The sequence below is a fragment of the Esox lucius genome, chromosome 14, assembly GCF_011004845.1.
Source record: "Esox lucius isolate fEsoLuc1 chromosome 14, fEsoLuc1.pri, whole genome shotgun sequence".
Lineage (NCBI taxonomy): Eukaryota > Metazoa > Chordata > Actinopteri > Esociformes > Esocidae > Esox > Esox lucius.
The window spans coordinates 13,185,195-13,208,963 of record NC_047582.1 but is presented as its reverse complement, the minus strand read 5'-3'; the positions used below and the strand labels follow the sequence as shown (position 1 = coordinate 13,208,963).

General features: G+C 41.3%; 2 protein-coding genes across 2 annotated transcripts; both read left to right on the top strand.

Annotated features, from left to right (window-relative positions):
- The first annotated feature begins 1,046 nt into the window (after positions 1–1,046).
- anxa4 (annexin A4) lies at positions 1,047–10,462 on the top strand. The gene is given in 13 exon segments (NM_001303847.1): positions 1,047–1,085; positions 1,910–1,955; positions 2,534–2,621; positions 3,677–3,771; positions 5,154–5,267; positions 5,457–5,547; positions 6,265–6,344; positions 6,591–6,647; positions 6,824–6,917; positions 7,224–7,319; positions 9,571–9,629; positions 9,734–9,856; positions 10,237–10,462. Coding segments are annotated over 12 exon segments (960 nt in total). The 5' UTR covers positions 1,047–1,085; positions 1,910–1,946; the 3' UTR covers positions 10,291–10,462.
- Positions 10,463–11,824: 1,362 nt separating this feature from the next.
- On the top strand, positions 11,825–16,937 carry adrb3b (adrenoceptor beta 3b). The gene is made up of 2 exons (XM_010877534.5): positions 11,825–12,082; positions 14,312–16,937. The coding sequence occupies exon 2, from the start codon at positions 14,329–14,331 to the stop codon at positions 15,637–15,639; it is 1,311 nt and encodes a 436-aa protein (XP_010875836.4). The 5' UTR covers positions 11,825–12,082; positions 14,312–14,328; the 3' UTR covers positions 15,640–16,937.
- Positions 16,938–23,769: the final 6,832 nt, after the last annotated feature.

Genomic DNA, 23,769 nt, shown 5'->3' with positions numbered 1-23,769 from the left:
AAAAATAACAACGCAATTGGTCGGGTGTCTGCTGAGCGTAGAGCGCGGAAGTGTTTCTCAATTCATACGTTGACCATTACATTTATGTCTCATACTTTCTTTTGAATCTCTGTAACTAGATAACTAAACCAGATTAATGTAGGGGCCGGTTTCATAGACACGGATTAAGCCTAGTCTAGGACTAAAAAATCTAGTTCAATAGAAAACTCCATTGTGTTCGTTTTTTGTCCTAGACTAGGCTTAAGCTGTGTCTACGAAACCGGCCCTAGATGTATAAGCCACTGTGCTTCAACATTGTTGCTTGCTCCTTGGTGTTTCATGACGGGCGTTTTGTAAAAGCATTTTGTGACAACTGCCGATGTAAAAAATACTTTATAAAATAAGCAGTTGCAAGAGTGGTATGTGGACAGCAAACTGACAACTTGGTTTCAAGTCCAACTTTTATCTGTAGGTTCCAGGTTGCGTGCGCACTAATTTTTCGGTTGGGTTTGGAATTCTGAGTGGGCGTGACATTTGGTCACGCGAACTGGGTGGGACGTGGGTCGGCCCAATCTATGTAGTGCAGACCCAGAGACGGCGGCTATTACCTAATAAGCGTACCAGGTATTAAGAATATTCCCACTGAGCACAGTGATAATCTTCTTAATGCCTTGTTTACTTTGCAGCGTTCATGTATTATCTCTGATGAAGTCAGTCGGTGCGGGTGAAACTTTTCCAATGCTTAATTAGTATATTAGCACTATGGGAAAACAGTATTTGTCCTCCTACAAAAATATATCGTACAGAAAGACACAAGTCTTAAGTGTAAAACAATTAGGGTAAAATGATCAGTGTATGCCAACAATAAGCATACTAAAATTAGCTTTATGATAATAATTTAATATGCGATTACCAGTTTTATAAACAAGATAAATCGATCAACATCTAAAGTAAAACAAAATATAGAAAAGAGCAAGATTTTGACTGTAAAATGTGTAGACTTCCCCTATTTTTTAAGGGGTGGGACCGAAAACCAACAGGGCAGAAACTAGTTTCCCCACCTCGTCACTTCAGTCTTCCTCATTTCAAAGGACTGGTCGCTAACTGTAAGTACACTTTTTAGTGTAAGTTAAACTACACCCAAATAGGCTATGTATTGATGTTGTTGTTTTAAAACGGAACTTTAGACTACTCATTTTATTTGACACAGTTGGGGCATATAGGGTGTGTCTCGGATAGAAACGAAACATCGGAAGTTATTCTTCCATTGCTGGCTGACAGCTAATACACCTCGACTTCTACAGATCTGTTGAATTGGTTCTTAAAGTTAATCAAAAGCAGGGCTACTTTGAAACCATTTACAAGTCAGTATTAGAATTGTGTAACAAAGCATATTCGCAAACTTCCCTAACGTTTCTGAAGCGTATGTTGTTGGTTCAAAACAATGTGCCGCTCAGGGCTGCAACTTCTTTAGTTACAAAATAGGATTCATGGGGAAGAATAATGGCCTAGTAGTTTCAGTGGGCAAGGTAATCTCTTGGTAAAGAGGCCTCTATTGACATCTCTTTTGGAGTGCTGTGTGTGTGTGTGTGTGTGTGTGTGTGTGTGTGTGTGTGTGTGTGTGTGTGTGTGTGTGTGTGTGTGTGTGTGTGTGTGTGTGTGTGTGTGTGTGTGTGTGTGTGTCTGTACGCGCGCTTGACCTGGGATGAGGATTGTACTTTAAAACTCCAGGAAAACTAGATAATGCAATTTGTGTAGGAGAAAACTGACAGGGTACTATCACATGCACTTAAGACAGTAATATCAGTCAACCAAAATAATTTTCTTAACTTTTTTATCTGCAATGAACTTGCCACATTGTGCATGAAAGTGAAATAAAAGTATACATAACTAACAATCCCAAGTAATAAACATTCTTTTTTTTTTGTAGCTTTCCCATCTCTCTTGTTCAAGTTTTTAAACTCAGTATGGCAGCGGTAAGTCCTAACATTTGCTGAGTGTACTCTTGTAAGATTTGTTACAACACATTTTCATACATTTGCATGCATTTTCAAATTTAAATTAGGAGACACTGTTGCCCAGAGTGACTTACATTAGTCAGTGCATACGTTTTTATACTGTTTCGTAATGGCACTCCATTGAAATGCACCTATAATATGCAATGGCAAGCATCATCCTCTACAAATTGAGTGTAGCAGGAGCCCAGTTTTGGAGTTTATTTTCTTGTCAGTGTACCAGTATATTAATTCAAGTTTATCATTCAATCAGGTTTGCATAAAGATGGGTGAGGTAATCTTTACTGTTTTAGGCCAACTGACAAGGCACAACACAAGCCTGTTTTTGTTAAAGTATCAGCCATACAGCAGAAATTGTAGTTTCTTGTAACCTGTACACATTGTATTCTGTAAACACAGAGTATAACTGAACAAACAAACTCCTTCTGAGAAGTTTACCTTTATTCCAGGTCCCAAAGTACAAGAGAATAGGAGAATGACTGCGATACTAATGCATATGGAAGTAAAGCGTATACTATGTCATTTATTTCCCATTGTAGATTGGCACCCGTGGAACCGTGACTGAAGCCGCCAATTTCAAACCAGAGGAAGATGTCAACCGTCTGAGAGGAGCCATGAAGGGGGTTGGTTAGTAATCCCAATAAGGAGTCAGATAGCATGGAGAAACATGGCGAGCTGTATTTGTTTCAACAACAACATAAGTTAATGCAGGAAACAAAGCTGTGACGAATACGGAGCGTGCAATATTATAACTTTTTTCTTTCCAGAAATATTTTTGTATCCTTAAAAAGTTGTCTGTAAGGATAGATCGATTTTAGTCTGTACCAGGAAATAAAAACCTGTCAGTTGGAATTATTCTAGACCTCTCTGCAGCACTTCTACTTTTCATTTCAGTGACCTAATTTATTCCCATAAGTGTTCCCTAAGAGTGCTTTCCTCACAGCAAACTAAGTGTATCATAAGTAGCCTATACTGTATTTTGCATTTCTCCTGTTGTATTGCAAAGCTGTAAATTTTGTGTGTCTAATGCTACCTTATGGGGCTTGTATAACTACATACATTTAAAAATTGTATCTCTTAAATGTTTAACACAAGCCTATAGAATAGGATATCGCCTGCACAGTCTGAATGATTATATCATGGTACCATCTTAGGAATGAAGATTCTGTTAGCGGGGCCTAATAGGCTTCACCTGACTCTAGTGTGAGATGTAGGACCAGATGGCACAATGATAAACAACATGCCTGTGGGACCAAGGGAAGAGCTTGGAAACAAAGAAGTTTGTCTGTTCAACATTCATGTTGAGATTTTGACCGAGCCCTCACAGCGATTGCATTTTGATGTTTAGAATTTTTCTGTTATTCAATTCATTGAAAATGCATCCACACCATGGACAAGTGCTGGCTTAATGTCAAGTTTGTCAGTGTCAAGTTAAAAGATTTTGACATTTTTGTATTAATTTCAACGGCGATTGCTTGAAAGAGAGCGGCAGTCCAGTCAGATCAGTCTGTGACTCGGAAGCCTATTAAGAGGGTTTGTCACCTAGTTCACCGGTTGTTCTGGGAGCCAGTTCAAGACCCTCCATTCACTCTGGCACCAGCAGGGATGGGGATTTGTGAGAGATTTTTTCAGAGAGGGATTGAAGGTATGCATTCATGTAACCCTATGATGTTTTCTGTTAGGCACTGACGAGGCTGCTGTAATTGATGTCCTGGCACGTCGTACCGTGGCCCAGAGACAACGCATCAAGGAGGTTTACAAGGCGACTGTTGGGAAGGTAATAAGCTCTCATCTTATTGTCGCGTAGGAGTGAGGCCACTGTCTAATTGTCAGTGGATTCTGACCTGTGGAATTATGACAAGGCAGTTTGAATCACCAGACCTTTCCAAAGATACACACTGCCAACTCCAGAAACAGAGGAAAATGTATGTATTTATTTGTTAGATGCCTGGTGGGGGTGTGCAGAGATTGTGTAAATAAAAAGTAGTTTAACAGGTGATAAATCCATGATACAGCCCCTGGTCAGAGACTGTGGGAAGGTTAGCTGGACATTCAATATTTGACTGCAACGAGTAGGCTGGCCCTTAACCCTGTACCAGAGCTACGTCGTGCCTTGGACTTGCACATATTCTATGTGTTTAAGGTGTGTGCTTCGTGAGTGTGTGCGCATGTGCGCGCCTGCGTGCGTGCGTGCCATGTGTCAGCCTGGACTCCAGTACATATTTACATGTGTGTGTGTTTGCTTATTAGTGTGTGTGTGTGTGTGTGAGGGACCAGTCTTCATGAACACAGTAAAACCTGTCAGTTTGGTCTCCACAAGCCTGTGCTCACAAGTAAAATCTGTATTTGGCTTTGGGGTTAGGTTTATGGTGAAAATCACAATTGGGGTTAGTGTTAAAATTTGAGTTAGATTTAAGCGCTAGATGTTAGGGGACAGGGAAAATTATCGTTTTTCTGGTCCCCACAAAGGTATAAAACAATAATGTTTGTCTGTGTTAATTGTCACAATGTGCTGTTGGTGCCTCCAACTTATTTACTCATTTACTTGTTAGTTGATCATTAACGTTTACATACAGATGGGTATGTTGTAGACAGGGGAGAGAGACAGAGTTTTGGTCTGCCATCACAGATTAGGTGAATAATACTTCTCTCATTAAATAACGACCCTTTGTAATCAGGAAGCTGTTTAAAGGAAATAAGGAGATAACAAAATGACAGGCCCCATGTAAAACATTAGCTAATGTCAACATTTACTCTTCAGACTCTGAGATAGGAGCTGACACAGACTCTGGAATACAGTATGTCGTTGGTAAAGTTTGCTTGGACATTCCATAAATTCAAGAGGGAAACCTAGAAAAAGACTGTTTTGTGGAATCCTTCTGGTCAGAAACAGTGAGTCATCCAGTGTAAGAGCCAGCAGGCTGACAAAGCTCAGTGTATTCACCCCAATGTGTGGCCAGCCCTTCAGCAGACTCGCCCATCTGGAAGGGTACTTGTTGAATGGAACGTCTGATGCATCTAGGAAAGGCACGGCCTGAGCGAGTAAAACATGTGAAAGGTTCCTCATTGCAGATCTTTAGAGGGTATGCAAGACCCCGCACTATGCAGGGGACTGTGTCCTTTAGGGCCATTTACATGACCGTGTGTCTGTCCTTATAGGACCTGACTGAAGATCTCCAGGGGGAGCTGACGGGACACTTCGAGGAGGTAGTGCTGGGACTCCTGATGACCCCTCCTGTGTACGACGCCTCCGAGCTGAAGAATGCCATGAAGGTCAGGGGTTATTACTGCCCAGGATGACATAGCAATGTTCTCACGGGGGAACATCACAATGCTTTTTGAAACTGTATAACTTCGAGGTGTTGACATTTTATGGGGCTATTTGCCTCATCCTTTAGTTCATGTCTTGAATCATACCACTCTATCAAGCACTTATGGAACTCTCCTTGTACTGAATGCTAGGGAGCTGGGACGGAGGAGGCTGCTCTCATTGATATCCTGGCCTCAAGGACAAATGCTGAAATTAGAGCCATTACAGGGGCCTACCTCAAAGGTAGGTCATTTTTCTGTAATGTCTTTTTTTCTTTTCTGGTGATTGGACTCCAGGTAGACCGGCAGTCGCCATGTTTTCAGCTAATATTGATACATTATAAAGAAAACAATTATATAGTACGTTACTTTTCTGTGCCTTGTATTGAATCTACATCTGCACAAGCGGTATCATGTGCGTTGTATGGAACAAGTCAATTCTTGAGTACTTATCACTGTATATACGGATGAAATCTGATCTAAGATATCAGTGACGTGTCCTCTTTAGAGTGTACGCAAACACAATGAATCACGCAATAGGAACACAATGCAAATGATGAATGATTAATTAGTGTCTTGTATACAGCATTATAAACCAGGTTGTTCAAACCTTAATGATGATTGGCTGAAAGCCATGGGAAACAAGACCATATGCCTTGGGTATGACAAGAAATACAACTTATTGTTTTTATTACCCTGGTAATCAATGTAGAAGGGCAATAAGGCGCCTCAGGGATTTGTGGTATATAACCAAAACACTGCGGCTGAACGCTGTGTACCACCATATACCTCTCCCCCTCAGGCCTTACTGCTTAAATACTGATTTGTTACCTGCCATAGCTTTGACATGGTCTTCACAAACCACTGCAAGTGTTGTGTTTATAATAACCTTACCAGACCACAGGTTCTTCTATCGTTCTTAACCCCTACTTCTTCTTTTTGCGCAATCTTGTAATGACAGAATATGGGAAAAGCCTGGAGGAAGATATCGAGGGCGATACTTCCGGAATGTTCAAGAGGGTTCTGGTCTCTTTGGCCACGGTAGGAATAGACCGTTCCAACATTGACCTCTGACATATAGTTAACCTTTACCTTCCACCAACCAAGTGAAGCAAACAGAACTACAGTAAATGGATCATTGTAGACAACATAGTCAGTCCCTCTTCAAATGACTTCATCCCTTGTGTACAATTGAACTCAGGGAAGTTTTTTCCCTTTGTAGAGGTGTCTTATAACCATGTTCTGGTCATGTCATTGTCGGATGTTAATGTGCCTTCTGACTAACAGGCGGGGCGAGATGAGAGCGACACTGTAAATGAAGCCCAGGCTGTGCAGGATGCTAAGGTGAGAACATGGACCCAGACAGGACGAGGCCTAGCTTGGTACTCACTTGTACAGGGTGAGCAGTCAGGACCGCCCCTTGGTTAGAAAAATAAGCACCAGATTCTACTTCAGGCAATTACAGCAAACTTAATGTAAAATCAAATGATCCCGAACAAAGTGTTTGGCCATTTTCTCAGGATATCTACGCAGCCGGGGAGGCTCGTTGGGGAACTGATGAGGTCAAGTTTCTAACAGTGCTCTGTGTGAGGAACAGAAACCACCTACTACGAGGTATTGTGAACACATGTTTATAAGCTGACTTAAACTGTAGGAAAGGGAATCGATCAGATGTTCTCATATGATTATGATTAAGTGGAATTTATGATTAACAGGCGTATTAGTGGTTTATTTTACTTCTCTTGTGTAAAGATGATTTACCTCCTGACTGGTGTTGACACAAAATGCCATACACAGACAGTGTTCTGCTGACCTCTTCTGGTTATTTTGGCAACAGAAATCATGTGACAATTACTCACTACAACACTGTTATTGATTCTACCTCTCTATCTTTTTCTCTCTCTTTCTCTTGTATCTCAGTGTTTCAGGAGTATAAGAAGATCTCTGGAAGGGAAATTGAGGACAGTATTAAGAGGGAGATGTCTGGCACTTTGGAGGAAGTCTTCCTAGCAATAGGTCCAACAGATACTACATATTTCACCGTCACACTAGTTCTGATATAGATGAGAGGAACATATTAAAAACATGGGACTTGACCGTAGAGTGTGCTACAACAAGGATCACATGAATTCAAAAATGTCAAAATTCATTCTGCATTCTACAACCCCGTTTCCAAAAAAAGTTGGGATGCTGCGTAAAATGCAAATACAAACAGAATGCAATGACAAGCAAATAATTTATCCCTATATTTGATTGAAAATGGTACAAAGACAACATATCAAATGTTGAAACAGAAATTTCGTTTTTGGATAAATACATGGCCATTTAGAATTTGATGCCAGCAACAATTGTCAAAAAGGTTGGGACAGGGGCATGTTAACTACTGTGTTGCATCACCTCTTCTTTTAACAATTCTCTGTAAGGAGAGCAATTGCAATAGTACTGAAAGTGAAATGTATTCCCATTCTGGCTTGATATAGGATTTCAGCTGCTCAACAGTTCGGGGTGTCGTTTGTTGTATTTTTTCAGTGGGTGATGGGTCTGGACTGCAGACAGTTTAGCACCCAGACTCTCTTACTACAGAGTCATGCTGTTGTAATACGTGCGGAATGTGGTTTGGCATTGTCTTGCTGAAATAAGCAAGGCCTTCCCTGAAAAAGACGTTGTCTGGATGGCAGCATACAGTATGTTGCTCTGTTGTTCAGCATTAATAGTGCCTTCACAGATGTGCAAGTCACCCATGCCTTGTCCACTATTGCACCCCTATACCATCACAGATGCTGGCTTTTGAACTGTACGCTGATTAAAAAAAAATATATGGATGGTCCCTCTCCTCTTTAGCCCAGAGGATGCAGCATCCTTTATTCCTGAAAATAATTTTGATTCGTCAGACCACAGGACAGTTTTCTACTTCGCCTTATTCCATCTTAAATGAGCTCAAGCCCAAAGACAGTGCTGGTGTTTATGTATGGTTTCCTCTTTGCATGGTAGAACACATACTGTGTTCACAGACAATAGTTTTCAGAAATGTTCCTGACCCCATGCGTGATTTCCACGACAGAATCATGTCTGTTTTTAATGTATTGCTGCATGAGAGTCCAGTGATCACGGCCATCCAATATTGGTTTTCACTCTTGTCCCTTGTATACAGAGATTACTCCAGATTCTATGAATCTTTTAATGGTTTTGTGTACCGTAGATGATGAGATCCCCAAATTCTTCTTGAATTGTGGCACTATTTGCCCATGCAGTCTTTCACAGAGTGGTGAACCCCTTTGACCTGTTGCCAATTAGTTGTGTGATATTTCACCAGGTTTAGTTATTTAGCACACATTGTGTCCAGTCTTTGGGTGCCTCTGACCCAGGTTTTTTTAAACTTGTTGCTGGCATCAAATTCAAAGTGAGCATGTATTGTCCTTAAAAAAACATAACCTTTCTCACTTTCATATGTTGTCTTGGTGATATGTTCTATTGAATATAGGGTTTGAATGATTTGCACATCATTGCATTCTGTTTCATTTTTTTTTACATTTTATACTGTTAAAGCTAGAAAAGCCAAAACCACTTAGACATTTTACAGACCAACTCAATTTAGATAGCATCAAAAACCATTTTTAAAGCAATTTGTACTTTTTCAACCATCTCTTTTGAATTTAACATAAAAGCTCCACAGAGTATGAAGCCAAAAATGTGGATTAACCACTGCTCCTGATCCATATTAGCTGCAAACTCTACCCCAACATTTACATGCAAAAGCTTTTAGCTGTTTGTACATCATCAACTATACAACCTATGGTTGAATGCAGGCATCAACATTCTGACTGAAATCACTGAGAGAAAACCTCCCTAATGTTAAAAGTAAAACCTTTTAAAGAGCTTATACTTCACTTAAACTTTACTGTAAGTTGCAGTGGATAAGAGCATCTGCTAAATTACAAAATGTAATGTAAAAAACATTCTTAAACACATGTTAATCCTGGTAATGATGATGAAATAGTATTCACTCTAGCTTTACATGTACCAGCCTGCTGTACGACCACCTGCTACAATAACTGAACACTTACAAGTTAACTTAATATAAGTGGCTATTACTAACACAGGCTATGAAAACCCTGTTGCTGTCTTACTATAGCTGTCACTACCACTACTACTATTACTACACATCCTTATACTTAAACTAGCAAATTAGTACTTTTCTTTGCTAGTATCAGAAAGGTTGTTATGCTACCATAAGTAATGTATAAATCCTTTTTTAAATGTTTTGCAGTGAAATGCCTCAGAAACAAGCCAGGATTCTTTGCAGAGCGCTTGTACAAATCCATGAAAGTAAAGCTTTTAAATCCCTTTTCAACACACTTCACCCAATGGGTGCCAATCTTCACGTGCATGTTATCTGTCAGAATGTTGACGGGTTCCTCTAATCTCCTCAGGGTCTTGGAACTACAGACACTGTCCTTATAAGAATCATGGTGGCTCGGGCAGAGATCGACATGTTGGACATCAAAGCAGAGTTCTTGAAGGCATACGGAAAGACTCTACATTCCTTTATCAAGGTGAGGTCCGGGTCGCAATAAAATAAATAATTATATAATCGAGTATGAGGTTTAATGTATGTGCTAACCTTGATTACCAAGAAGTGTCTTATTTCTGGTATATTCTTTGGATATAGCCATTTGGATATAGCTGTTTTTGACTGGACTGTGGAGTCTAGAAAATCCTGAATCTAGAAAAAAAAGATACTTTTACAGTTCAAGCCCCACCATCACAGAATTCTAATTGATCTAAATCAGCGATGAACATCACCACAGGAAGTAGTACTGCTGGTCATAATTAATGACAGATGTCTGCCTTATACACCGTCCTGGAGAGGTTTGATCAGTATACATTTCTTTCTGTTATTTTGAAGTAATCTGAGGGTTTCTGAATTGTTTAGGGTGACACATCTGGAGATTACCGCAAAATCCTGCTGCAGTTGTGTGGAGAGTAGGACGCGGAGCATTTAGGGTGTCGGTCAGTGGTGACTTCCCTCTGCAAATCCGTTGGTGCCTCCTCCCATCGGCAGTCCTGTTGCTCTGCTCTTCTGTGGAATATAGGAGACTGACCGTGTTCCGTTTTTTGACTGTTTGTAATGCTAATTAAACCAAAGCCATGTGATATTTCCCCCCCCGCCTGCATCTCTTCACTGATTCCCTGTGACAGCTTTAATTAGCGGTGTTGGTAACAGAGTGAGAGCTGTTGCCACACATTTCAGGAAGCATTAAAAGATGGATGTTATGTACCCAGGCCTCCCACCCCTGCCTGAACAGGAGGCCATTTTCGTCGCTGGCTAAAGGAAGTCCTTTTAATTCATTAGCTTGAATGGACTGCTTGTTGAGTCAGCTCTGAGTCATTTGATTCAATTAACTTAATTGGGTGTTGGTCTGATTTGTAAGGGAATAAAATATGTAGCTAATCTATTCAGGCCTCAATACCACATATATTCAAGGCCTAGTCACAAGTTTGAATCAGATGTTGAAATGTTACCTCTTTTATAGGTGTATGGAAACATAATTTGTAGTGTGTTTGGTGGGTTTTAACCAAAGATTACTCCCTGAACTTACTGTTGGTAGATTGCTTCAGTTAACTCCACTGGCTCTGGAGAGGTCACACAATGTCCTTTATGTTAATGTTCATCTGCATGGCTTCAGAAACAGCTGTATATGTTAACTTGCCTTGGGAATACAAGCTTGTGTAAAGGTCCAAGTATTCCTTCTTGCTGGGAATTTAACCTTTTGATTCTCAATGAGGTCGCACACAAACATCTGTGGTCTCACTATTGTCACTGCACAACAAATAAAATACATTACAATACTGCAGTGATGAATGCAAATATTAATAAAGCAAAAAAAAGACCCCATAATATATTTCACAGCAACATTGTAACATCTCAACATCAGTAACATTTTGATTCCCTTGGTTTATCAATTATTTCAATAATTATCATTCATATTGAGTAATAGTGAGAATTCTACAGATTTTTTGCAAGAGAAAAGAGAATCATCAAAATAGTGTGATAATGCATGTGGAGAAACTGAATGGTATTTAGATAAAACATCCAAAGTAGTGTGATAATGCATGTGGAGAAACTGAATGGTATTTAGATAATTGTGTGTGTGTGTACTGACTGGGAATACTCTGAAACCAGAAGACAGCGTTGAAAAGTTCAAGGTAAGGTTGAAAGGATAGTAAAAACATGTGCTGGGGCTCTGTCTCTCCTTGTATAAACGTTCACCTCCTGCCCTTGACTCTTCATACTGCTGGAGGCTGTGGTCTGGGAGGACAGTGAATCCACAGTGTAATCCTGACCCTGGTAGACTAGACAAATAACAAAAAGCAGGCTTATAAATTATTCATGTAACAGGTGTCATGCACTGAAGGTCAAAGCAGGTGAACATTTTAAGAATCCTAAATATACTTGAAAAATGTCTATAGACCCTCAACTTATAGCAAACAATTACACCATAGCATAACTGGTTAAAGCTTGGGCTTTGTTTGCAGTGTGAGAAAATCTGAAGTCTAAAACTAAAAAGGAAGTCTCTGTAGTTGACAAACCACAGAGTTAGCCCTGCAAGACAAATGTAGGTCGCACTTCATTTACATATGAGCAAAAAGAGTGCTCAACCCAGAACTGCACTAACACCTTCCACAGAGATGTTTTGTAAGCAAAACAATATTTTCTTATGATCTTCACCAAGGTGATGCCAAACCAGCGCATTAACTCCAGGAGTACCTTAACTAAGGTATGGTTGTTTTGACTTCACCACTTATGGTTGTTTTGACATCCCCGAGGTATGGTTGTTTTGTCTTCACTGGGATGTGGTTGTTTTGACTTCACCGAGGTATGGTTAAGTTTTCACCTGGTTGAAATATCTTAGATAAAATAGGAAATAATTTATAATTTGAAGCAATTGCAAATATACATCAAATGACCTTCATTAGTAGAGTCTGTAGAAAAGACACAATACATAGATATATTAGTTTATTCCTTTCAAAAGGACAGAACACACTAATCAACATCAATATTACAGTAATGCAAAAGCAATGTAAATATGCTGGGGTTAGCTGAAAGCTATGTTTTGCACCTGTAGTCCTTGAACAATGAAGCAAATGACACGTCAGCCAAAATAGAAACAATATTAAAATTTCAGAATTTACTACATCCACTACAACAGAGTTTAACCAAAACCTACATGCGAGGAGCCACAGATAACTGACATGAACAGATGTCGTTTGATAATTAATAACCACTATTTCAATTAAAAGATAAATTGTGACAAAAATTAGACTTGCAGAGATACAGAAATGTTCTGAATTTAGACGGTCCAAACGTATCAATTCAACTATTTATTTGGCAGGAGACCCACTTACAGAAGCATCAGATAGCAGCAATAATGACTCCGTACTCTTTTAGGGAGGAGGACTAGAGGAAGGGAGAAGAACAGCGTGCCACAATTAACTGAACAAAGATGACCTTTATGACCTCAGGGTTTACCCAGACTTCCCAGTCAGGAACTCTATTAACCACAGCCTTGAGGGCATCGGTCAGTAAACATGCTTGAATGCTTCTACTGCAGCTCTATCATGAACCTCCTCAAGAATAGAGGATTATTTATTTCACATATCACATTAAGATAAACACATTCACACTAACAGTTTAATAATTTTTGACATTCCTCATGTTTTCTTAAGTGTATTTCCATATTGTAGCCTTGACTGAATGTGCTAATTATCTGAGTTTCGAGTTTTAGCTATCTTAATAAAAATGTTTTTATTAAGATTGTGATTGGCGTTGAAATGTGCGATTGGGTAAATTCACATTAATAGAATCACATTTCAAGAGGCGTTTTTGTTCCTCTTTAAATAGCAGCTTGTCTGTGGAGGAAGTGTGTGGGCATGGCCTGACAATTAAATGTTAGGTGTCAAATAGTGTGTACAGTGCCGATAAAAAATCTACACCTGTTGTCACATTTTGAGGTTAAACATTTAGATTAGTCTCACTTATTTACACAACATCCACCCTTCTAAGGGGAAATTTTTATTACTGCGTAATGAAACTATATATAAAAAGACTAAACTGAAGTATCAAAATTGTTTGTTAATACATGAAGTTAGCACATGGTGGAAGCACCTTTGGCAGTAATGACAGGTGCATGTCTGTTGAGACTTTGCACACCTTGATTTGGCAATATTTGTCCATTCTTCTTTGTAAAACTGATCAAGCAGTTTCTTCTTTGTATAACTGTCTGTCGATCAACAGCAATCTTCAAGTAAAGCAACAAATGTTGTATTGGATTTACTTCGCGACTCTGGACATTTTTTTCCTGAGCTACTCTACTGTGGCGTTTTGCTTTTGACAAGTGCCCCATTCCCTGAGAAGAGAAACATGCTTTACAGTAGGGGGTGTGTTTGTCAAGTGATGGGCCTTATTAGGTTTGAGGGAAATGTAACACTTTTTTAAGTGTCATTTTCACTGGGCCATTCACTAGCCAGTAGGAAGGCTTACCTTGATCTTGAACTCTCCCCAATTCGTAGATACAATTGGACATTAACAAATTGGGAAGGGGCACACATTCTTTTACTAATTTTACAAAGTGAAGTTATTAATATTTTTAGCTTTTGGCTTATCCCAACCTGTTCCAAACCTTGCCTTTTGAATATTTGAGGCCAAAAATCTCATTTTGCAGCAGATCTAACTCTTCTACAATAACCTATTACAGTTGACCCCAATGAAGCCTTCATGTGGCGTCCACCCAGTTAAAGTGCTTTCAAACAGGCGTATTGTGAACTTTGCTCATAAAACCCAGATCAATTCAATAATATATAGTAATTTAATACTCTGCAAGAACTGAAAGTGGAGTTTGCATGTTTAAGAGAAGATGTTACCTTACAGGCTGTTGCAAGGTATTTCACCTGTTTGACCTTGATACTGAGACCTGTCATTAATTGAATACCTCGCATATGTTCCTCAGGGTCTCCTTACCAGTCTATGGAGAACATGAGCAACGACAGTACCGGATCCTACCACCTTCCTGCTGACCCACTGGTGGTGCCTTTTCTGGCGGTGATCATCTTCATGACTGTTGCTGGCAATCTACTGGTCATCATCGCCATCACCCGCACCCTCCAACTCCACACCACCACCAATGTCTTCATCACCTCCCTGGCCTGCTCCGGACTCATTATGGGCTGCCTGGTTCAGCCGCTGGGGGCTTCTCTGTTGGTGACGGGGAACTGGCTCCTCGGCAACGTCGCCTGCGAGCTCTGGATATCCGTGGATGTCCTCTGTGTGACAGCCAGCATTGAGACACTGTGCGCCATCGCCGTGGACCGCTACGTCGCCATCACGCGTCCCCTCAGGTACCCGTCCCTACTCGGGAAACGGCGGGCGCGGCTCGTGGTCTGTGGGGTGTGGGCTGTGGCGGCCCTGGTGTCCTTCGTCCCGATCATGAGCCAGTTGTGGCGTGCTCATGACGACACAGTGGTCAGGCAGTGCTACGAGGAGCCGCGCTGCTGTGACTTCATCACCAACAGGCCCTACGCCATTGTGTCGTCCGTGGTGTCCTTCTATGTACCACTGCTGATCATGGTCTTAGTGTACAGCAGAGTTTTCCTCATTGCCACACGTCAGGTCAGACTGATGAATAAAAGTGAGCTGCGTTTCCTCAGTGGGAGTGACATCAAGCTGATATCGCACTGGCACTGTGACAGCCCCGGGAGCCCTTCTGACAGGGCCGGAAACATCACCGACACGGCCGGAAACATCACCGACACGGCCGGAAACATCACCGACACGGCCGGAAACATCACCGACACGGCCGGAAACATCACGGGCAGGGCCGGAAACATCACGGGCAGGGCCGGAAACATCACGGACAGGGCCGGAAACATCATGGACAGGGCCGGAAACATCACGGACAGGGCCGGAAACATCACGGACAGGGCCGGAAACATCACGGACAGGGTCGGAGATATTGACTGGACTGATGACACTTGTGCTGGAAGGAGCTTCAGTTTCAGCTCAATACAGTGGTGGAACCCGGGCCGCAGGTCCACTTGGCCAAATGTCCTGAAAGAACATAAAGCCCTGAAGACCCTTGGGATCATAATGGGGACCTTTACTCTGTGCTGGTTGCCCTTCTTTGTGTCCAATATCATTAAGGTGTTTGATCCAGATATCCCCTCCAGGGAGATTTTTATTCTGCTCAACTGGCTGGGCTACTTTAATTCAGGCCTGAATCCCATCATCTACTGCCACAGCCCAGAGTTCCGCTCAGCCTTCAGGAACCTTCTAGGCTGATTTTCTAAACTGGGGCTCAGCAACATGTTCCAGGGCATAAGTGCTAGTCCCAATCTGGAGGAAAGCAGAGCCCTTTCAGAGATTCACTGTAGCCGGGATAAGAGCCAGGGACAGAGCCAGGAGCGGGTCATTGGACTGAAGCAGGAGCAGGTCATGGGACAGAGCCAGGAGCAGGTCATGGGACAGAGCCAGGAGCAGGTCATGGGACTGAGGCAGGACCAGCTTCAGACATAATTGACCAAACAAAAGGCTGTGACTGTGGATCTGACTTTTCAGGGATCTTTGTCCATCGGGGCTGCAGATGTTTTGGGGCTGCAGATGTTTTGATATTGTAGCAGTCTCAGCCAATTTCTACGATTAGAACAATCATAAAGTTGGAGAATTCATTTCGTCAAGATTAGATACTGTTTAAAACATTCTATATAAAAAATACTTTATAGCATATTATAACATAAGACCTGTGCACTCATCTAAGATAGCTAATTAGGACAACCACAGTCCATGAATACTATGATTTTCAGGTAAGGAGATGTCAGTAAAGAAATGAAGCAAATACAGTATGAAGCGCTATGTTACATATTTAGAAATGTAAGTATAATTTATGTTGCAATTGTAAGGGAAAGTAATGGAAACTTTCTAATTTATATATTTTGTACCAACAGAGGTCCAAAAACATCAATAACCACCATAAAATGTGATTTTTTATCTTAGTAATAATTTGAAATGAAGGATTTGAAACATGAGGATATTCCGTATTGGAGTTAGCAAGATACATTTTGGGGGGAGACAGCTTTACTTATTATTTTGATGTCACAATTTGGAACAAGAAAGATGGAGTTCACTTCATATTATTCGGGGAGTATGTTTGGTTTTATTATGAATGTGATTTGCTGGGTATTCATGAGTCGGGGGATTGTGGATGTAGAATTTCTGACATAATTCTGAGAAATAGAGGGATGAACAGTGGCCAGAATTGTAGAATTTACTAGGTAACCAACAACTGAGAGATTGTTAAAGTAATTCTAGTTGAAAGAGTACTTCTAGTGTAAAATGTACTTCTATTGTAAAGGGTACTTACAGGGCAAATGGTCCTTTTAGTGTAAAGGGTCCTTTTGTGTAAAGGGTCCTTCTAGTGTAAAGGGTACTTCTAGTGTAAAGGGTACTTCTAGTGTAGAGGGTACTTTTGTGTAAAGTAGTTAATTTAGGTTGTAAGAAATTCCTCTAAAATACATCTGCATCTTACATTCGAATGTTGTGTTCAGGTTTAGAGGTTACAATAAAAGGATCCAACATTGTCATTAATCTGTAGCAGTTGGGCCTTGTGTGATATTTTTGAACTGATGTTTGATAGAAATGACAAAAACCCTATTAGTTGGAACCCGGCAACAGTCTATCCCATTTAAATCTCTTTCAGCATATGTTTTGGGTATGGGCAATTCCGTGTGCAAATGGGCTGCATGCCGCTCTTACGATGCCACAAAGGCTGAAACAGACCGATGGGATATACTGTCAGTTTGAGGGGATGGAGTTCTGTCCGTTGTCGTCTCTGGTGAACAGCGTATCCTTGCCAAGGTGGGATAGGCCAAAGTCTGCCAAGGCCACGTAAAATGTCTTATTTTGAAATAGTGATTGAATGTTTGAGGAGAAGGGAACAAAATGAATTACCAACACAAATATATGTTTCAAAAGAACAGAGCAAGGTGATCAATGCTACACTAAATACTTTACTCCAGACAAGTAATAAGTGGGCTGCAAGCTTCAGTAGTAACTCTTCAACACATCTATTCAACCACTACCTGTGCCTAACATTTATTATTATTATTATTGAAAAGATGATTATAAAAAGGTTCTCCAAACACATCACCTCTACAGTTGACCATCATTTTCAGAACGTAAGCACGTATAAATGTACCCACTGGGTGGCGCTCAAGAGTCAGGCTTTGTCTATTGAGTTGAGTGATGGTTATTAGCCTTCATGTGGTCTTTGCCCTAATCAATCTCTTTTTAATAACAGAGAAATTGCATTGGGGCAGGTCAGTCATGAAATTGTCTGTGAATAATGTCTTTCAAAAATTCCTGTTACCACGTATTGGCAGGGGTATGTTTTTTTTATTTATTGGATGTCTATGCTTACAGCTCTCATTTCTGATAATATGACTGATTCTGTGTCATTTTGTGTTGGTGTAAGTCAGGTCACTTGAGCTGTGGTTTGGATTGGGTAACAGTGTGTATTTCAGATACTGACAGTAAGTCAGTCCGCAAACCAACCCACTCTCTTCCCTTTGCGTACATATAACACGGGTTTACACTTCACAATATCGTGCTATGCATACGCCAAAGTCCTTTTTTGTGTGCAGTGCAGACGCGATCTCCTCCCATTAAGAACTATGGTGAATAAATGCGATATTAAAGTTTTACCTTAACCCTTTGACGTTCTTTCAATGAAAAAGTAAATCTACGACTTTTAAACGATTAGTCACTCTTCTGGAAATCCGTGCCTTGATAATGGTGACGTCAAATAGGTTTCAGTTGGTGCGTGTCAATGAAACTATTTTATTGACCATTATTATTAATGGGAGGAGATCGCGTCTCAACTGCACGCAAAAAAGGACTTAGGCGTATGCATAGCACGTCATTGTGTGAACCTGTGTCATATGTACGCAAAAGGTAGAGAGTGGGTTGCCGCAAACACACAGAATGAAATTCACACGTGAAGAATGATTTCTGATCTGGGAATACACGGCATCCAACACACAAACATGTATCTTAAAATAGAAACAAAAATGATGCACATATGTAGATCACAATCCATAAGCAAAGACTGTTTGACTTAACCAGGTTATGAATTATGTAAATCATATACTCCAAGCCGGTGCAGTTGCCCCTGGACTGTTTTTTTTTGCCTATTTGACAGTGTTTTAAAACCAATTGTCAAAAAATGACAATTCCTGGAAACTGGATGGCAGCCAGAGATGTGGGGCGTCTCATTGGATAGGGGAGATCCAGGATCAGAACAGGTTATGCAAGGGCCAGCTTATCTGTTTACACTGTTAGCCAGTACATGTAAAAGGCTGTAACATCACCTGACCCCAACTAGTGTTTATGGCACACTTAAGGTGATATAGCACACTGCAAATAATTATTGGCACAAACATTGACACTGAAGGTGTACAACTGTGGTTTACTCATCACGACAAACAAAGGTTTGGTAACACTACTAAAGGAAGGACCCTCGATGTGTACAAATAGCATATACAATAAAACCCCAAAGTTGATGTACCCTCAACTTTGTACTGCAAAGTGTGCTAATTGCACTCCACCTGTCTTCTTGAAGGCCAGAGTAGGCCTTGGTCGCAAGCCCAATTGGGGCTAGCTGATATGTGGTTAACAAGTACATGTAAAAGCATACTTCAATAGATTATCACCATAGCTAGCAACAAAACTTACAGTTTACCAAGCTAGGTAGTGTAATGGGTTTCAATAGCCAAGACAATGGAATGCTGTATTCTGCGGCCTTGGCCAAGCTTGCTGTCTTGCTCAGGGAATCCCCACTAACGTGGTGGTCAGATACCAAAATAATGACTTTACATACTCAAAAAGCATAGAACTTCTGACCAAAATAGATAATTTGGCCATACACTCTCAGTACAAAATGTACCCAGAATTTACAGATATATGATTCATGAATTTACTATAAACTGATCAGAGTGAGACCTACAGAACATCCACAAACCTCAAAACTCTGTTTCAGCACAACACTAGAGGGATAGAAATTGGGATACGGTGGATTTCAATGAACTGGTATCTGGGTAAACTTCCGTAAACCACAGACAACACATCAACACATCATAACTCACAGTAGGAACATCCATAATGGTGACTACCTTACGTAATGTAATGTAGCGATCAAATCCAAGTATTATTTTTAGGACCATTTTCACTCTCTGTGAGGCCATTTGGAAACAATTTCACACTGCTGCAGTTGCAACACTGCACAACATTTTGAATGAACAAGGCAAAGCCCCAAAAGTGGAATTATTTTGCTTTTATACTCTGACAAAACAGATATATTAGTTCAAGGTCGGAAAAGGAAAAACTCCCTAAGAAGGCCGAATTTTAGGAAGAAACCTAGAGAGGACCCAGGCTCAGAGGGGTGACCAGTCCTCTTCTGGCTGGGCCGGGTGAGATATTAAGAGTCCAATTGGAATAATTAATAAATGCATGTGGGCTAAATCCAGAGTCTATTTAAATTTAGACTAGGTTAGAAGTATGACCAGATGGATAAGGACAGGGACAGCAACGGGCCCCCCAAACCAGGTACTCCGCAGGTGTGGACCAGGACCTCATGTCCTCCTAAAGTTTAAAACGAGAGGAGACTGGGAAAATTCAGAATATGCATTCCTCATATCAACAACGATTTATAGTGGAGAAGGAGAACTTAGTGGGGAAGGAGAACTGACCCAATCCCCCAGCACTATAGTATAGCAGCGTAAGACCGTGGAACTGAGACAGGGGGGTCCGGCGATAATGTGGCCCTACCCAGGGGAGGCCCCAGAACAGGGCCCAACTGGCAGGAAGTCAATCCACCCACATTGCCAGGCATCAAACAAAGGGACACCCACCAACCGCAACCACCCTGAATGAGGGCCAAGTATTGCCAGCAGAGTACAGCCCAATTGCACAAGTGCGCAACAGAGAGACAACAACAAGCCAATGACACTTCCCCCGAAAGGCATTGGAGGGAGGGCATCACAGTGGCGACGAGAGCCCACCTGGCAAGACAGCAAGGGTGGACAGTATCAAGCCTTCTGGTCACCTTCACGCCCCTGGGCCAGGCTACACCTAATCATAATCCGTGCTGTAGAGATGAGTTTTTAGTAGACACTTGAAAGTTTGCACTGAGTTTGCATTTCTAACCTTAATTGGCAGATCATTCCACAGTAGTGGAGCTCCATTAGAAAAGGACCTGCTGGCTGTTTCCGGCTGTTTGTTTAGAAATTCTAGGTACAATTAAAAGGCCTGCATCTTGCGATCGTAGGTTCCGTGTAGGTATGTATGGCTGGATCATTTCAGTGAGGTAAGTAGGAGCATGTCAATGTATTGATTTATAGGTTAAGAGTAAAACCTTAAAATCAGCCCTAACCCTGATAGGGTTATCTGGTTTGTTCTTGGCATGAAGGAGTTTTAACTAGCATTTTTGGATACAGCGATGTACTGTGTTCACAGACAATGGTTTTCAGAAGTGTTCCTGAGCTCATGCAGTGATGTCCACTGCAAAATCGTGTCTGTTCTTAAAATGCAGTGCCGCCTGAGGGCCTGAAGATCACAGTTTGTTTTCAGCTTTGTCCCTTGCATACAGGGATTTCTCCAGATTATCTGAATCTTTTAACATTATTATGTACTGTAGATGATGAGATCCACAAACTCTGCAGTTTTATATTGAGAAATTGTATTCTTAAATTGTTGCACTATTTGCCTGCATAGTCTTTCACAGAGTGGTGAACCCCTCCCCATCCTCCCCATCCTCCCCATCCTCCCCATTCCCCAGGTTTAGTTTTTTAGCATAACACAACAATTCCAGTGTTTTGTTGCCTCTGTCAAAAGTGGGCAGATTTTTCTCAGTTTCAACATTTGATATGTTGTCTTTGTACTATTTTCTATTGAATATAGGGTTCAAATGATATGCACATCATTGCATTCTGTTTTTATTTTGTCAAGGGAGGAAGTGAGGGAGGACTCAAAACCAGAAAACAAACCATTGAGGTAGGGCACCATCCTAGTGGATGTTTCATGGGTATTGACTTTGGCAGCCGAAGTTTCAGAGGGTTTCCCCTCTCGTTCCCCATACTGTCTTAATCCCTCCTGGGCAGATATAAAGTAGAATGTTTTGATACAAAAAAATAAAACATTTCTCTTTGAAATGAAACCATCAAGTAAGCTAATAGATATTTTCGCGGCCTTTACCTCTGGGATCACCCGATCAACATACCTCCTGTTATTTATCAAAAATCAGTTTTAATCAGGTGACGGCGCCAAGTGTCTTTGGTAATTTCACACTTTCCCTGGGATCTTTTAATTTTAATTTTACATCTTTGGAGGGAACACCAAACACAGTTTACCAGGCACTGGAATGTAGCGTAAGGCGTAAATTGACCCACTGCAAGGTCAGTTAACTTCCCCCCTGGCTTATGACACGCGTCCTATGTCTAGAACGGTCCTATTGATCAATCATCTGACGGAGGAACTTTTTATGTTGCCACCCGGTATTTATAGTTGTGCTTATTTAGAAGCGGTTCACTCACTGAGCCTGAGGTACTGAGAGTCACCCCTATCGTACTTGCGCTGGCTTTATATAGCCTTTAGGTCTCCTTGTGGTCCATTTAAACTATTTTCTGGTTTTCTCCAAGGTATTGGGTGGGTATTTCCCAGCTATAACTCACAACTCGCAAAACAGTACCAAACACCCTCTCACCGACGATCGCGTCTACCCTTTTCTCTCAGTGGCCTGCAAGGGACCTGGACGGGAACTGATATTATCTCTAGGTCTAAGTTATGATTTATGGAGTATGCAGAATCTCATTGACTACTATCTCTAGTAAAAACAGGGCTGCGGCTCAGAGGCAGGGGAATTATGATCAAGCATTTGACAATCACACACCCACACAGAGACCAAGAGGGAAACTCTTACATGTTCCTACCTTTATTTAGTCAATAACTAGTACAGACAATGCTGGGTTCCGGGAGGGTCCAATAACCAAGAGTCAGATCAACTCTTCTCGAGTCTTTTCTCAAAAAGCAAAAAAGAACCATTATCTGACTCTCCAGGCCCTTTTATAAAGTTTTTTATTCATGAGGTTCATGAGGGAGGTACACATTTTACGTAACTATACATTGATTGGTTTACCATAATATCATATTTCAGTTCCCTCCCTTTGGGTATGAAGGATATACATATTATACAACATTGTTCAATGATTGGTTTATCATTATCACATGACCCCAGATATTACCACCCCTCCCATAGTCCTTATTTGGGGTCTATGTAGGCCCTCCCCATTTCTTCACAGAGTTGTTGAAAGTTTTCTGTTTTACTAGGGTCTTCGTTCGGTTCATAGACAAACACCACAGGGGAGGGGGGTAGTTGTACGTCATCCATCTCAGGACCTGGTGTAGATTAACACCAAGGGGGAGGGGGGTAGTTGTACGTCATCCCTCTCAGGTCCTGGTGTAGATTAACACCAAGGGGGGGAGGGGGGTAGATGTACGTCATCCCTCTCAGGTCCTGGTGTAGATTAACACCAAGGGGGAGGGGGGTAGTTGTATGTCATCCGTCTCAGGTCCTGGTGTAGATTAACACCAAGGGGGGAGGGGGGTAGTTGTATGTCATCCGTCTCAGGTCCTGGTGTAGATTAACACCACGGGGGAGGGGGGTATTTGTACATCATCTGTCTCAGGTCCTGGTGTAGATTAACACCAAGGGGGAGGGGGGTAGTTGTACGTCATCCCTCTCAGGTCCTGGTGTAGATTAACACCAAGGGGGAGGGGGGTATTTGTACGTCATCCCTCTCAGGTCCTGGTGTAGATTAACACCAAGGGGGGAGGGGGGTAGTTGTACGTCATCCGTCTCAGGTCCTGGTGTAGATTGATGATCCGTCCTCGGCTGCTGCTCCTGAATTCCTCAGCTCACCTTCTGTACTCTGCCCTTTTTCTCAACAATATAAAATACAATTCTATCACTGAATCCAGTACCATAGTGAAAAGCTTTAAACAATAACATTTGGTAATTATAGCTTTTGGGAATGAAACACTCCATGCCATGTTTTAGTTGTTTTTCCCATAGTCAGTAAAATGTTTAGTAGTTTATATAATACCATTACTGCTGAGGTATACTGAATAAATCAACACTATCTTGTCAACAGCTGTCACGTCCTGGCTGTGCCCCTAGCCATCTCTGCACTGGGCTGGGGGCCATAGTCAGGACGTGACAGAGATTGATGCCTCTAGGCATCTCTTCGGGTGTTTTTTGTTCTCCCTAATACACAGCAATGATGTACACCTGCCTCCAATTGGGGATCCTATTTAAGTTGCTGTGTTCATTCCTCTGCTGTTGGTTATTGGTTCTCCATGAGA